At 35.0% G+C, this 15770-nt stretch overlaps 1 protein-coding gene across 5 annotated transcripts in view; it reads right to left on the minus strand.

Annotated features, from left to right (window-relative positions):
- Positions 1-15770, minus strand: part of MEF2A (myocyte enhancer factor 2A) — a 197750-nt gene that overhangs the window by 12425 nt on the left and 169555 nt on the right. For 4 of the 5 annotated variants that reach the window (XM_044665418.1, XM_044665416.1, XM_044665415.1 and 1 more), the window contains one exon: positions 3565-3752. In XM_044665418.1, coding sequence (XP_044521353.1) covers positions 3565-3752 — 188 coding nt within the window. Of the gene's footprint in view, positions 1-1180; positions 1205-3564; positions 3753-15770 lie in introns of all 5 variants that reach the window. The other variant, XM_044665414.1, reaches the window with a different exon arrangement.

A 15770-nucleotide genomic window follows, 5' to 3' on the forward strand; every position in this document is an offset into this window, starting at 1 on the left:
TTGTAAGCAGATTGTTTGAAAACAACCAAAAAAATCCCAAGGTTGTATATATTATAATCTAATACCAAATAGGTAGAAGGAAAACTTTAAACAGTAGTGGGAATAGAAAGGGAAACCACAAAGATGTTTGAGGAATGATCTTTTATTTAAAGATAAAAAAGTGCTCTGGTATGCAGAAAAAGATATTCGGAAAGAAAACAAACTACACAAAAAATACCAGCATGCATAAGCATGAAACTATTAAGTGGAACTCCAAGTGCATTTTTTAAAAACCATGCTTTCATGCAATCTGAGCCTCTTACCAGCAATGGTCCATGTTGATGACAAATTAAGTCCTCCCCGCCCCCTCCTTAAATTAATAAGGAAACTACAAACTGATGTTTTGGACTTAAATGATAATTTCTGCCAAGGTCCTTTGTGCAGCAACTAAAAGATATGTATTTTTATTTTGCAGACAACAGTAATATTTCTTACCAACTGCAAGTTATTTTTAGTCACATTTGTTTTTCCAGAGCTAAAGCCAATCAAAACCACTCACTTTAGAAAAAGGATAGCTCATTTTAAAATTAAACATCTTTCAATAAAGAGGTGAATTATAAAATAATTCATTTACAAAGACATATATCATTTTTAGTAAACAGGGAACCCCCTTGTGGATCTGATCTTCTCATGCAGGATGAAATAATTCCAACTCTGTGAAAAGGTGACCTCACCAAAAATGATGTAATCTTTTTGAAACAAGGAGAAACAACACAAGACCTTGTATTACAATTTGAGGAACTTCAAGAGTGAAGTCACTTTCTAAAAACATTTCAATAATTTAGGGAACTATATAAGGTATTCTGTATCGTGTGTGTGTGTGTGTGTGTGTGTGTGTGTGTGTGTGTGTGTGTGTGTGTGTGTGTGTGTGTGTGTTAAAAGCAAATCTTTAGTGTCTTCGGCTCATGGACGGCTACTGTTTTTTTAAGGCTCTGTTCCAATGTTCCCTCTAACAAATAAAACTACACAAAATATTTTTTTAGTAGAAATGTCAGAATTTAGTTTATAAGACTGTATTTTTCTCAAAACTTCCAAAATAGTAAAAATATGCTAAAGGGAACATTGTTTACAATTAAACATTTGATAGAAACAAGGACTTTTTGAACCCCTTTTATCTTATCAAGCAGATACCCACACTCACCAACTCCAATTCATCCTCCTCCGACTGTACTCAGCAAACAAGAGGGATAACAAAGTTACTAAGACTGTCATTGTTCTAAACTATGTTTTAACAGAAAACATTTAGGTTTTAACAATATGATTATATACCCAACCTGTGATTTACTATATGAATGCCTGGAGACCATTCACAAATACTGGCAAGGTTGACATAAAATTCTATCAAAGGTATATCACTTGCATATAAGCGTGTATAAGTAAAAAATTTAGAGTGTAAAAATAAGCATGGTCATAATTAAAGTGGAAGAATATTGAAAAATTAGATTAAAAGACCCAATAAACTGAGCACATTTATTCCTTTTTCCTCATCCATCCAAAAAGTACTTTTTTACATAGCTGAAAATGTTTCCCTTTTTCAGTTAATAATTATTATTTGAAAATTTCCATGGTATAATTGAAGGCAAGCCTGTGGTTAGGACAATCCATGCTCACATTAGGCATATTAGCTGTCATTGAACCTCTCAGTTCTCCAGGAAACTTGAAAATGAATTTAGAAACCAGTTATTGATCTGTACCAATGGGAATATCCATATGGATGAAATTACAAGTCTAGACTTAAAACAATTATTTTTGTTTTCTCGTATGCATAAACAAAGACAAGTTAGGGACAGGGACTTGGCCTATGATATCATTAGCATAGCAAACTCCTGATGAGGAGATTCCCTCTATCAAAATAGGTTTGATCCTTCTTTTTTTAGAGATACCTAGAAGAGGACCTGAAGGTTAACTGATTTGCCTGAGGTCAAACAACTAGTATGTATCAGAGGCAAAATTTGAACTCAGGTCTTCCTGGCTGGAAAGCCAGCTCTTTATTCATTAACCCACATTAAGTCACATTAACAAAAAGGGCAATTATTTAAAGTTTGTATAAAATATCATTTTATAATAGAATTTTGCATGAAATGAAAATGACTTTTAAGAGATATCTGTCTAGAATACTATAAACATTTGTTTTGTGAAGTTCATGAATATTTTATTATTCTTATTGAATATGTATCCAATAAGGTTCCGGGTCACAGTATTTTATAAGGAGAGAATTTCAGTATTCAAAACTGAGATCTTATCTCTCAAAATACAAAATAATCTGATTTCAAACTTTCTTTAAACAAATAATTTTGCAGTTTCCTCCTTTCTACTTTTTATAAATATGTTATCTGTTATCACTTTGTAATATTTAAATTAAAAAGAAAGTAGCTTTTAGGTCTAGTTTCTTAGCATTTTTAAACTATTGCCCATGCCAAATTTCCTTCATACAGAATGTAGTCAGAGGGGCTAATTGCCTTTTAAATTTTCTCTCTGATGAGGGCTAGAACAGCTAACCTATGTGACCTCAGGCAAATCATTTAACTTCTTTGGTTCTAGGTTTCTTCAGTTTCCCTACCCAACTCTTCAGGTATAAGCACTATAATTCTAATTTTAAAGTAGGGGGCCCTTTAATGAGGTGTGCTTTTCTAAATCCCCTGCTACTGCTTTCAGTTAGCTAGGATTGGAATAATGTTAGGGAGTAAGGAGTAGAGAGCCTTTAAATCACTGGGTATAGTTTTAAAAAACACAAACTTGCCAGGTTGTCCCTAATAATCTTATTTTTATCTATTACAAAAGTCAAAGAAGAATGAAAATACATTGCTGGTTTTACCTATATTAGGGCCTGAAAAATAATTGGAGATTGTGAAAAGAAAACAAGGAGGTATAGTTTAGCTTTTCTAATCACTTCAATGATAGCTATCTATGGAGAGGGCAGGGAGAAAAGTAAAATTGCCACATACTTTTTTTTTAAATCCATACCTTCCTCCTTAGAATCAATACTGTGTATTGGTTCCAAGACAGAAGAGAGGAAAGGGCTAGGCAATGGGAGTTAAGTGACTTGTCCAGGGTCACAAAGTTAAAAAATGTTTGAGGCCCGATTTGAACCTAAGCTCTCTCATCTCTAGGCCTGGCTCTCTATCGACTGAGCTACCCAGCTCTGACCCCTGACAGATACTTTACATTTCAGTTTTTAAGTACTCTTCAGTTGGCTGAATAGGACAAAATAAAGGTGCCAACCTGGTGACTTGGCATATAAATCTCTCACAAATTTATCTGGCATTGAATATATTATTACAAAATAAATTTGTCATCTATTCTTCATTGTGAGTCAAGTCATTTTTACTTTAATAATATCATTAGCTAAAGTTTTATAGATATGTTAAACATAGAACTTTTACAAACAAAAATTTTCATAATTGGGATCCTTCATTAAATAAGAAGAGTTATCTTCATTCACCAAAGTAAGCTGTGAACCAGGTCAAATGGTTACATTTATATAAAATATATATTTTAAAGGATGAAGTTGAAGAATAAACTTACCAATGGAGGCATCATACCCTTGCTAGAAGGGGGAATAACTACTCGAAGGTCTGGTTTTCGATTATTCATTCCAAGGCTTCCACTTCCAGGAGGAGGGGGAGATTTTGTAGGCATTACTTTGCCTAAACTACTTCCTCCAGTAGATACTAACAGATTTGGAGATGCTCTTGAGTTTACAAAGCCATTCCCTAGAAAGCAAAAATATCAAATTATTATAATGAACAGAAATGGTTATCAAAATAGCAAAGATGCAGAGAAAACCATTCATAAAAATAAGAAACCAGTATTTTTTGACATTTAGAAGAATTTTAAAAAAGTGAAAAAAGAGCAAAAAGAGTTCGAGTAACTTTAATCTGTTTTTAGTTGTTTATGACTAGTTCTCCTTGTCACTTAGTGTCTGTCTGAATCACATAACAATTCAGAACAATATATATTGAATAATATTTATCATAGCAGGACTTGAGATCTTAAAAAAGTTTCCAAAGGGAATGAAATGAGCCTAGACCTGAGGTTTGTTGTTCAGCTGTTTCCATAAAGTTTATCTCTCTGTGATCCCACTTAGGGTTTTTTGGACAGAGAGATACTGGAGTAGTTTGCTATTTCCCTCTCCAGCTCATTTTATTTTATAGATGAGGAAACTGGGGCAAACAGGGTTAAGTGGCTTGCGGACCATCATATAGTCACAGAGCTAGTAAGTGTCTGAGGCCAAATTTGAACTCAGAAATATAAGAAATATGAGTCTTCCTGATTTCAGGTCTTGGCTCTCTATCCACTGTGACACTTAGCTGACCAGATCTGAGGTATTTCGCAATTAAAAATCTTTAGAGGTAGGAGTTACTAATGGACAACATCTCTTCTTGCAACATAAGGAAAATAGCTGTTATTCACATAGGGTTTTAAGGGTTGCAATGTATTTCATTTGTATTCTTATTTGATATTCATAATAGTGCTGTGGGGTAAGTACTACAGATAGTTCTCACTTTACCTAAATTTGCATTATGCAAATTCGACTTCAAGAATTCTGAAAGAAATTAGAATGAGGATTTTGAATGAGGATCTGATTGGGCTACTAGCTGCAAAGATTGCAGAAGAAAGGTTCACAAGGAAACACTTGGCAGAAGCATTTTATCATATGACTTTTTCTTGAATTGAAAAGATGGATCTAAATACTTCAAGATTTTTAAAAGTTCCAAGACTAGCTGAGGATAATATTGCTTGGTTTTGATATATATATATTTATATATATATGAGAAAAAAAGAGAGACTGTCCAGACATTCCTATGATTACTAGGATTCTATCTTGTTCATTAGTCCCACTGTCCAAGTCAACAAGATCATCTTAATGAAGCAAAGGAGTTTAAAGAGACCACACAATTTATAGAGTACAAATCCACACATAAAGTGAGATTTCTTGATGAGTAGAAAACAATATGGTCTGGCCAAAAGAGCAATGGATTTAAAGGGGGCTTTTATATTCAGTGAAGTTTATGTGAAATAATCCTTTTACAAATGTTAAACCTAGTCACAACACAGTGGACATGGGCTTGAAACTCAGGAATGCCCCTTACTGCTAGTAAACCTATACGTATTCTCTTTTAGCTTTCTAGACAAGGCATTCTTAAGCTTGAGACTGATGACAGAATTGGGATAAGAGTTGGGAAAACCTGATAGAGAAGATGGAAAAAGATGGAACATGTACAGAGGTTGGCTTTGACAAGGAAAAGAGGAACCTCCTCATCTAAGACAGGAATGGAGGAGGAGATGGTGAGTGATTCGGTTTATGTGATGTAAAATGAAGGAGAAGGGAGAAGAAGGAACTCTTGGAAAAAAGTTTTAAGTTGTTCAATTAAGAGCTAAGATTCTCATCAGAGTAGCTAAAATGACAGAAAAAGGAAATGATAAATGCTAGAGGGGATATGGAAAAACAGGTAAAGTAATGCATTGTTGGTGGAGTTGTGAACTGGTCCAACCATTCTGGATAAAAATTTGGAATTATGCCCAAAGTGATATAAAACTTTTCATATACTTTGACCTAGCAATATTTCCACTAGGTTTATACTCCAAAGAGATCAAAGAAAAGGAAAAGAACATATATACAAAAATATTTATAGCATAATTATTTGTGATGGTAAAAAATTAGAAACTGAGGGGATGTCCATAAATTGGGTAATGGCTGAACAAATTGTAGTATATGACTGTGATGGAATATTATCCTACTTTAAGAAATGATGAGTTGGATTATTTCAGAAAAACCTGGGAAGACCTGCATGAACTAATGTGAAACGCAGTAAGCAGAACCATGGCTGTACACAATTAACAGCACTACTACAAGGATGATCAACTATGAAAGACTTAACTACTCTGATCGAGACTATGATTCAAGCCAATTCCAAAGAATTCATGATAAAAAATACTATCCACTTCCAGAGAGAAAATTGATGAACTTTAAGTATGGATTGAAGCATATTTTTTCCTCCCCTTTTCCTTCCTTCTTTTCTTTTGTAACATGGCTAATATGGAAATGTTTTGCACAACTTCATTTGGTATGATTGCTTGTGTTCTCAATGGGTGAGGGAGAGAGCTGGAGGGAAAAAATTTGTAACTCAAACTTTAAAAAATATTAAAAGGTGTTGTGGGGAGTTTATAGATAGATGATATGGAAAGTGGGATTTTAATATCATCAATTGAAGCCCTATGAACTTAATTACTACTTCTATTCTCAAATCTACCTATCTTGCCCCAGCCTCTCTGGGGACATTTAATCACATGTCTCCAACTGCTTTTTTGACATCTCAAATTGGATGTCTAGTAGACATCTTAAACCAAATCTATCTCAAACTAAACCCAATTATTTTCTCTCCTAACCCCTTTCTTCCTCCTATCTTCCCTATTACTATAAAGGGTATGCAGGGAGGATTAGCACCTCTGATGTCAGGGTTTGCTAAGCCTTTTTCAGGTTGCCTCTTTGGTGTCCACCTTTCACTCAACTCACATCTATGGTTCTGAGAAGCCATATCTTTTAGCAGATGGGCTAAACCAGGATGAAGGTAACCAACCAACAGGCCTCCAATCCACAGATGAGCTAGGGGGATGTCTAACTCCAAGCATGTGAAATTTTTCCCTGGTGGAATGGGTGAATGAGAGCAATTATTTCAATTGTCATAGATGGCAGATGAAGTAGGCCTGATGACTGCATAGAGCTTTGTCATCCACTGCATCCGAGGCCATCACCAGTTGTCCTGACTTTTGTCTTTCCAGTGAATCAGTGACTAGAAGACAGAGTGAGGCAGACAACTCTGTACAACTTTGCCTCCCTTAAATCCAATACACATGCAAGTCAAGATACCACCCCATGATGTCACTGGTCCTTGAAAACAAAGGATGAACAACATCATTCTGAGTCTCTCAGGCTTGCAACCTAAGAGTCATCTTACATTTCTCACTATCTCTCACTACCCCCCCCCCCCCATATACAAGCTGTTGTCTAGGACTTTCAATTTCACCTTCACAGTATTTCTTAAAATATAGTGACTATGCCTCCTTTTCTCCTCTGACACTGCCACCATTTTAGTGCAGGCCTTCATCACCTCATGCCTGAATACTGCAATATAGCTACTAGAGGGTCTGCTTGATTCAAGTCTCTCCCCACTCCAAACTTTTCTTCAGTTAGTCACCAAAATGATTTTTTGAAAATGTAGGTCCAAACATGTCACTCCACTACTCGATAAACTTCAGTGGCTCTCTGTAGCTTCCAGAATCAAATATAAAATCTTCTGTTCTACATTCACAATCCTTCACAACCCTGTCCCTTTCTACTTTTCTAGTCTTCTTACAGCTTCCACTCCTCTATGTATTAACCTCCTGGCTATTCCATGAAGAAACTTCATCTCTCTCTAGTCTCTGCATTCTCTGTAGGCATCCCTCAAGTCTGGAATGCTTTCTCTCCTTGACTTCAACTACTGATTTTCCTAGGTTTCCTTTAAGTCCCAACTAAAATCCTATCTTTTTACAGGAAGGCTTGCCCAACCTCTCACAATACCAGTACTTTCCCTCTGTTAATTATTTCCCATTTATCCTACATAAGCTGGTTTGTATGTATTTTTTTTTACATGTGATCTCTCTAATAAACACTAAGTTCCTTGAGGATGGGAACTGTCTTTTGCCACTTTTTGCACAGTGCCTAGCACAGAGTAGGCACTTGATGAATGTTTACTGATGTATTGATTTTAGTGATAACACAGCTGAGATTAGAAAACATAAATTTGAAGTTACCATTCAGCAGTTTCATATTCTCTAGCTCCATTCAGTAGTATGTGAATAGGAATGAAGGAAGTGGATGGTAGGAACTTTATTTCATTCTTAAAAAAGAATTAATGTAAAATGCAATGGGATAAATTGGTGAAAAGCATAGTTTGTGAATTCTACAATTCAGCTAGAAAATTTAAAAAACTAGCTTTTTTAAAAACTGTTGAAAACATAGCTATTTAAATACTTTGGCTCACAATGGGAAAAAGACATCTGTGTTATGCTAAGAAATTGAAAAATAATTAAGATAAAGTGACATGCTAATAAAATTGTATGAATGCCATCTCTAGGTCATTGGAGAATCAAAGAATTTAGGGTTGGATGGGAACTCAACCACCAATTAAACTCATGCCTATTATAAAAAAAATAAAAGTGGACTCTTCTTGATGGTGCTATGCTCCTAGAGATATTGGTTAGGGAAGCTGTGCCCTTTGTATTCCCCTAAGCAGCTAGTGGATGGGAACACCCACTCAGTCACCTTAGTTTGATGTTATAAGTCCCTTTCTAAATATAACAGTGCCCAGGCAGGACCCTTAAAGGTCAGGTAGACAGGTAACCCTTTCAGGTCCCACCTGGGGTTGAATTAATTAATATTATTGGGCTCTATTAGCCTTGGATAATGTTTTCATCTGACTGCATTGCTCCCTCCTCAAGGGCCGTGATGTATTGACCACTCAGGAAGGTACTTAAATAAACTTTATCTATAGATGTTAAATAGGGAAAGGAATAATCAGGAATGGATTGGGGATAGTAGACCCTGTCACTATAGCTATGATCAATAATCCCTCAGGAAATCCACCCTCTTCTTCTTATACCTCCCCTTACACCCTTCACCTCCCGGGCCCAGATACCTAATAGCTAATGATGATTCAAATACCTAAATATCTAGGGAGATTCAGAGCAATGTTCAAAAGATCAAAGATCCAAGCTCCAAGACCAAAGACCTCCCCCAGATCACTGTGAGGGCTATTTATATTCTGAGGCCAACCGACTTTCCCCTTTCCTAACCGCCTCTGCGAACATTCCGAGGTCTCCAACTGTCTTCCCCTGTCAATCAAGGTGATACAAACCAACTCTCAGAGCTTGAATATAACATGCCTGAAATAATACCTGACAAATGGCCATCTAGCCTCTGCTTGAGGTCTCCAATAAGGGAGAAACCCATGCCTCCAAAGAGGAGTTCACTGTGTTTTTGAACAACTCTAATTACTGTGAAGTTTCTCCTGTTATCAGGTTGAATATTTGGCTCCAGAGCTTCTAAACTTTGCTTCTAGTTCTGTCCTCTGGGAACAAACAGAATAGACCCAATACCTATTCAAATACTGAATACAGTTATCGACTTGCCCCTTTAGTCTACTGCCTCTTCTGTAAACTAAATATCTCCAGCTCCTTCAAAGTATCTTCATAAAACAGGGACTCAAGGACCTTCACCTTCATGGTTATCTTCCTTTAAACTGAGTCCATCCAAGGCTTAACACAATACTCTTAAAGTAGTCTAACCAAAGAGGAGTTAATCCTTTAAGTAAGCTATGCTTCTCAATTAAGTCCAAGATTGCATTAACATTTTTGGCTGCCCCATAATATGCTAACACATACAAAGATTTGCAGTCCTTAAAAATTTTTGTATCTTTCTCAGACAAACCACTCTCTAACCTAACCTTATGCTTGGTCTGCCAGGATTTTTTTTTTTAACCTGTAAAGAAGGACAATAATAGGTGAGCTGACACTGAGGATGTAGTTTTGTACCTTTTTCTCTTTATTTCTCTAGCTTCCATGAAAACTCAGTCACTGAACAAATGGGGCTAACTTGAAACTTCAATATTTCTTTGTTCCCACTTAATTCTTATCTCTCCTCCTAATTCATAATGCAATTGTGAGTGACACATTTTAATACATTAAGCAATCAGTTTCAATGAACTTTAAGACAATGTCCTACATTCTTTTTTCATATGTTTTGGTAGTTTTGATGTTAGGATTGGCCCGACTGTCTTCCATACAGCTACATATATAGTCATTCTTGTAGCCCTTTTTAGATCATACTGACAGCCTTCAGAAAATATTTCACATATTTAATAGTGCCACCAAAACAATACTCTATGCACGACTGTACATCCAGGAGGATATCTCATCTAAAAGCAGGCTAGAGAGATTAAAAATAATTAGATGCCAAGGGGTTATGCTACAGCATGTTTAGTGTACAAGTTTTTTTTTAATTATGTTTACCTCTACCCCTAAAAAAAAAAGGACTAATAATTACAGTATCACAAAGCTATAAACTGTGTAAGAACCTTTCAAAGAATAACTTACTGTTCCTCTTAATATTAAATATCAAGGGCAAATCCATGCTTGATACAACAATTATATAATTCTATTTGCTACAGGAGTCAATTGATGTAATTTGCATTAGAATAAAAAGGACAAAGCAATACCTTCCTGTCACTCTCTAAAACCCCAAAGAATTTCAAGATAATGCAAAGACATTCATTTACATTTAGAGTACACTTCTCTCTCAAGAGGCTTTTTGCACTTTCCTCACATATTCTGAGATAGATGTAACTACTCTGGAAAATCAGATTACAAGTAGAGTGAAAAGGGAGCTAAAAGCACTGTATTTTTTAATGTAAGGTCAGCAACTAGAAGTAGATAATAATTACAGGGTGATGTAAGTGTTTGGCAACTTCCCATACTCAAGTTATACTCATCTTCAAAATGCCTTTTGTTATTTTGTATAGCACAAAGCAGCAATTCTTTTGGCAAACTTTTTCAATTCTAATTTCTTTATAAAACAAAAAACGAGATGTAGAAAATGTAGGTAATTTGTGTAGGCTGCTATGTTTGATTTTTAGATTAATTTTATAATTTAGTGAATCATTTATTTTCAACAGCAAAAAAAAATGTCAAATACTTCTATATCTTGTATGTTTGGGAAAAAATAGTGTATTTTGAAAATAAATAACTTTTTGTGGCAAAGCTGATTTTTAGATGTGCTCATTTATTAAAGTAACAAAATGGTGACAATTGTCATTAGCAAATTGTATTTGAATACTCCAGAAAATTAATGCAGCTAATCTCATTTACTGTTCTACAGCTATAAGACATAACAATCAATTAGTCTAGCTTATATTTAGGTGTATAAATCATATCACTTGAAACAATGCATTCTTGTTGCTGGAAAGCACTTTATATTCTTATTACTACTATTCTAAGAACAATTTGTAGTCAATGATGTCATTAATTTTTCTGGGATTTCATTTTAGGAACTGAATGGATGTATAGATTTTAATGTTGCTCTAAAAAGCAATTCATTCAATAAGATTAAAAGATCATTTTTCATTAACGTGTGAAGTTTTATCAATAAATCTGTATGTTATCTTTTTTAGGGGAAAAAAGCAAAAATACATTTATAAAAAGTAGTCTCTAATCATTTGTATAACAAAATTATAGTTTAGGATTTTGAAATAAAACTACTGATAACCTGGGAATTCTGAAATAACTATGAAATGGCCATGCATCCTAACAAAAATATTAAAATGAATAATATCTGGATGATGTTTTACTAGCACTAAAGATTCTTTAGAAGTCTCCTTGTAGTTTACAATCTAAGACAAGAATGCTGATGAGGAACTGCCTTAAAAATGCAGAGCAGTTAAGAAAAAGTAGGATGAAATGAGGGGATGATTAGTAGTTCAGTTTGGCTAGAATGTGAAGTGCATGAAGGAGAATAGAGTGAAAGAAGTAGCTGGATGCCCTTAAATCTCAGGATAAGGCGTCTATATTTTATTCCATAGACAACCAAGAGTCATGGAAAATTTTCAAACATAAATGCTACATGGTCAGACTTGTAAGATTATTCTGTAGTGATATGAAAGATTTTCGTGAGAGAAGAGCTTAAAGATAATGAAGACCCATGAAAATTCATCACAATACTGTAGGAAAGAAATGACTGAATGAGACTGGTGACAATGGGAATCCAAAGAAGTAGAATATGCCAGAAATACTGTAAAAGTAAAATCCATAGACTACGGCAATTGCATTTCTATGAAAGGTTAGGTATAGGGGAAGAGTCTCTAGGTCTCTAAGGTTTCAAACCCAGGTGGCAGAGAAGATAGTGGAATAGTAAAAATAAATTAGGCAGTTTGCAAAAGCAGCAAGTTATGGTGGTTGGGTTGGGTAGGGATATGAATTTGTTTTGGAAACACCTCTTCAGCTTGAGAAGCTTTAGTAGCTTTCTAATGCCTCCAGGAAAAAATACAAACTTCTCCGGCATATCACAATCTGGCTTTAGTCTACCTTTTCAGATTACTGCATGTTATTCCCCCTTCATACATTTTAATGTTTAAGCCTAATAGGCCCTGTGTGTTCCCTGTATTTCTCTCTTCCTTTTTATTTCCAAGCTTTTAGAAAGAGTAATCTATTCTACCTGATTTTACTATTATCATCCCTTCACTTCTCAACCTCTTGCATTCTAGCTTCTGAACCTAACATAGGACTAAAATTGCTCTTTCCAAGCTTAACAGTAACTACTACTACAATGGATTCAAATATTTTTACACTGTAGCTTCTAGCTAGCCCTAATCTCTCCCCACAACTTTACTCTAATCAAAAACCTTTTAGGTATCTCTCCCTGGATGTCTTATATCACTTATATATTAAGTATCATTTAATTTACCCTCACTAAAGCTATCCTATCTCTAAATTTCCCTATTTCTAAGGAAATTACCATCTCTCTATTTACTCAAATTCATAACCAGAGACAATCTCAACTCTTCTTTTTTCAACATGTATGCCCAATCATTTGCCATGTCTTATTAATTCTGCCTCAATAATATTTCTTGCATTCATTCCTTTCTCTCTATTCACATTGGTATCACTTTGGTTCAGGCCAAAATCTTGTTGGGATATCTGTAATAAGACACTTCATTTATCTGTCTTATTCCAGTCTTCCATGACCCAACCTATCATTTACAGAGATGCCCAAACAACCTCGAAAACTTAAAGGTCTGAGGATGTATTCCTGTTTAAAAAGCTTTAGTGTTTCAACATTGCCTCTAAAATAAAGGCCTGAAGCCAGAATTGTATTTAACTTCCTAGTGTTTTCCTTCACAAATTCTTTGCTGCATTCAAGTGATTATTCCTTCATTGTTCCTTCAATGTGATGATTTCATCTCCTACTTGTATATGTTTGCACAGGTAATACCTATTTCTCTCAGATTTTTTGTCTTATTTCAAGGTTCATTTCAAGTACAACTTCCTGTTTGAAGTTTTGGCCTAACTCTCCTTGCTGTTTAGTTCACTTTCACACCTCAATTTACCTTGAAATATATTAATATTGATGCAAAATGTATTCCCCTAGTGGAAGGCAGGATCCTTGAACATAAGGGCTGTTTTTTGTCTTTGCATAACCACCAGCTAGTATGACTGGGGAGAAAAAATTAATAAGCATTTACTATGTGCAAAGTTCTATAGATATAAACAGAAAAGAGTCTTTCTTCTCAAAGAGTTCATATTCTCATGGGGCAGGCCATACATATAGAAGGTTTCACCATCAGGTCAGATGTAAAGACTCAAGTGGTCCTAAAGGTACAGCAGCAAAGCAGATCATCAATCTTTAACAGGATTTCTAATGACAAAACCATATCTATTTCTGGTGTTGAACCAACTGATAGTGTCAAAGACTTTGGTGCTCAGAGTTTTTTCTGAATCTTCAGAAACTTTGGCTGCTGAAAAAGCCCTAGGTTTTAGTAATTAAAGAAATAGCTGCTCCCACAAGGGTTATTTTATGGGGTGATGGCTGGGATAGGCTAGAGGAAGGACTGGTAGGCAGGGGGAAATAAGCATTAATATCCAGGGACTCTTTGCCTCATCTGACTATAAGCAGCAATTTGTCAAGACTGATGATGGCAGTGACAGGGAGGAACCCTTTCCTCAGGAATTGTTCCCCTCAATGATAACTGTAGGGGCCAAGCTGAATGTGGGGCCAGTGGTCTGGGCAGTACTGCTATTCCCGGGGCTTTTAGACTCAATGTTCCAGAATATTTCCCATTAAGACAAAAGTGGAGGTGGTAGCATTGGTCTGATACACCTGGCAAATGCTGCCTCTTGTCTCTCTGTCTCTCAAAATTCCCTTGGCACTTCAATTAGGCTAGCTTATTTAAAATAACCTTTCAAGTAAGAGACTCAATAAATTTGTTGGCAGATCTGCCCATGTTATTACCTGCATCATAAATTTTAGCTTCAATAATATCTAAAATAGCTTAGAAACATTAATGATGAAATTTATTTGTTGAATATAGTCACATTATAATTATAATAACAGTAGAAAATAATATTCACACAGATTTCCATTTTAGGGATGAAAAGACAGGCAGAAAGAAACAAAGTAATTCTTGGTTTGAGTTTCAATATTTCTGAATATTAGTATACTCTCTTTATCTTTACATTAATTTTATTTCTCTTCTTTAAGGCTTAATTGCTACCAGTTCAAATTCTGTTATTAAATTTGCAAAGATTGCTTTCAACTTAAGCATGTTCTTTAAATAATTTTAAACTTTAACCTTCTGTCTTGGAATTGATACTAATTACTGGTTCCAAGGAAGAAGAGCAGTAAGGGTTGGGCAACTGAGGTTAAGTGATTTGCTTAGGGTCACACAACTAGGAAGTGTCTGAGGCCAAACATGAATCCCAGACCTCTGTCTCCAGGGCTGGCTCTATCCACTGATACCTAGCTGCTTCAAATATGATTAGCACTTGCCAGTCACTAATCCTTCTTGTAGCACTTCAACGCATAAAGATAAATGGACAGTACTTTTTCTACTTACTTCTTTCTTCTGATCAGTATTTCTGATCATTGTATCACTAGCCTTTCAGGCCCTTAGGCTCGGAACTTTGGTGTCATTTTTGACTCTTCCCCTTTCCCCCTATCTCATCAATTGTCAAGTTCTATATATGCTACTTAAAATCTCTTCTATGCATCACTTTCTTTACATTTTCACTATCACCATCTTGGTCCAGCCTTTCCTTAACCTCTCCCCTGGGCTGGTGCAAATACGTTTTAATTTATTTCTTGTCTAGTTTCTCATTCTTCAATTAATCTAACATTTTATGTAGAATTGTCTAAAAGTATAGCTCTGATTATTTAATTATCTTACTTAAAAAACCACCAATGGCTGCTCGCTGATAATGGAATTAAGTACATATTTGTTAGTCAAGATTTTTTCTAAACTACACAAATGGCATTCAGAACCAATTCTGGCCCAAACTCCTTTCTTAGTCTTATTTCATAAAAGTCTCTTTCATAATATCATATATTTTAGCCTGATCCAATTAGTTCTTTGCATTTTTCATTTCTGTGATTTTGCTTATGGCTAGTTTTTCTATCTAAAATACCTCATTTCTGCCTAATCTTCCAATTCATCCTTTCAGGCCCAGATAAAATATTTGTTTCTCCAATGAAAATTTCTGAATCCTGACTTCTAGACATGATCTTTCTTATTTATTTCCATCTCACTCAAGGCTCATATTTCTTTTTAAAGCTTTGATATAGTGAAAAGAATCTTTGACCAAGGAGAGTTGGGTTCAAATCCCAGCTCTGATTCTACCACATTAATGGCCTTAGGCAAGCAACCCCCTATACAGAACTTCTGTTTTTCTTATCTGTAAAATGAGGGAAAAATAACACCTATAAATCAAAGTATAAGCTGTTATGAGGAACAAATAAGAGAATGGGTGTTGTTTTTTTTTAACTTTGAAACATTTCACAAATGTCAACCACTAAAACAAATTTTTATTGAACTTTTTTCTATAGAAATCTTATATCACCTACATTTCCTAATGAATACCTCTTTCTTCCTCATCCTTAAAATAAAGAAAAAAGAAAAAAAAAGAATTTAAGTATAACTTTA

This window comes from Gracilinanus agilis, chromosome 2 (assembly GCF_016433145.1).
Source record: "Gracilinanus agilis isolate LMUSP501 chromosome 2, AgileGrace, whole genome shotgun sequence".
Classification (NCBI taxonomy): domain Eukaryota; kingdom Metazoa; phylum Chordata; class Mammalia; order Didelphimorphia; family Didelphidae; genus Gracilinanus; species Gracilinanus agilis.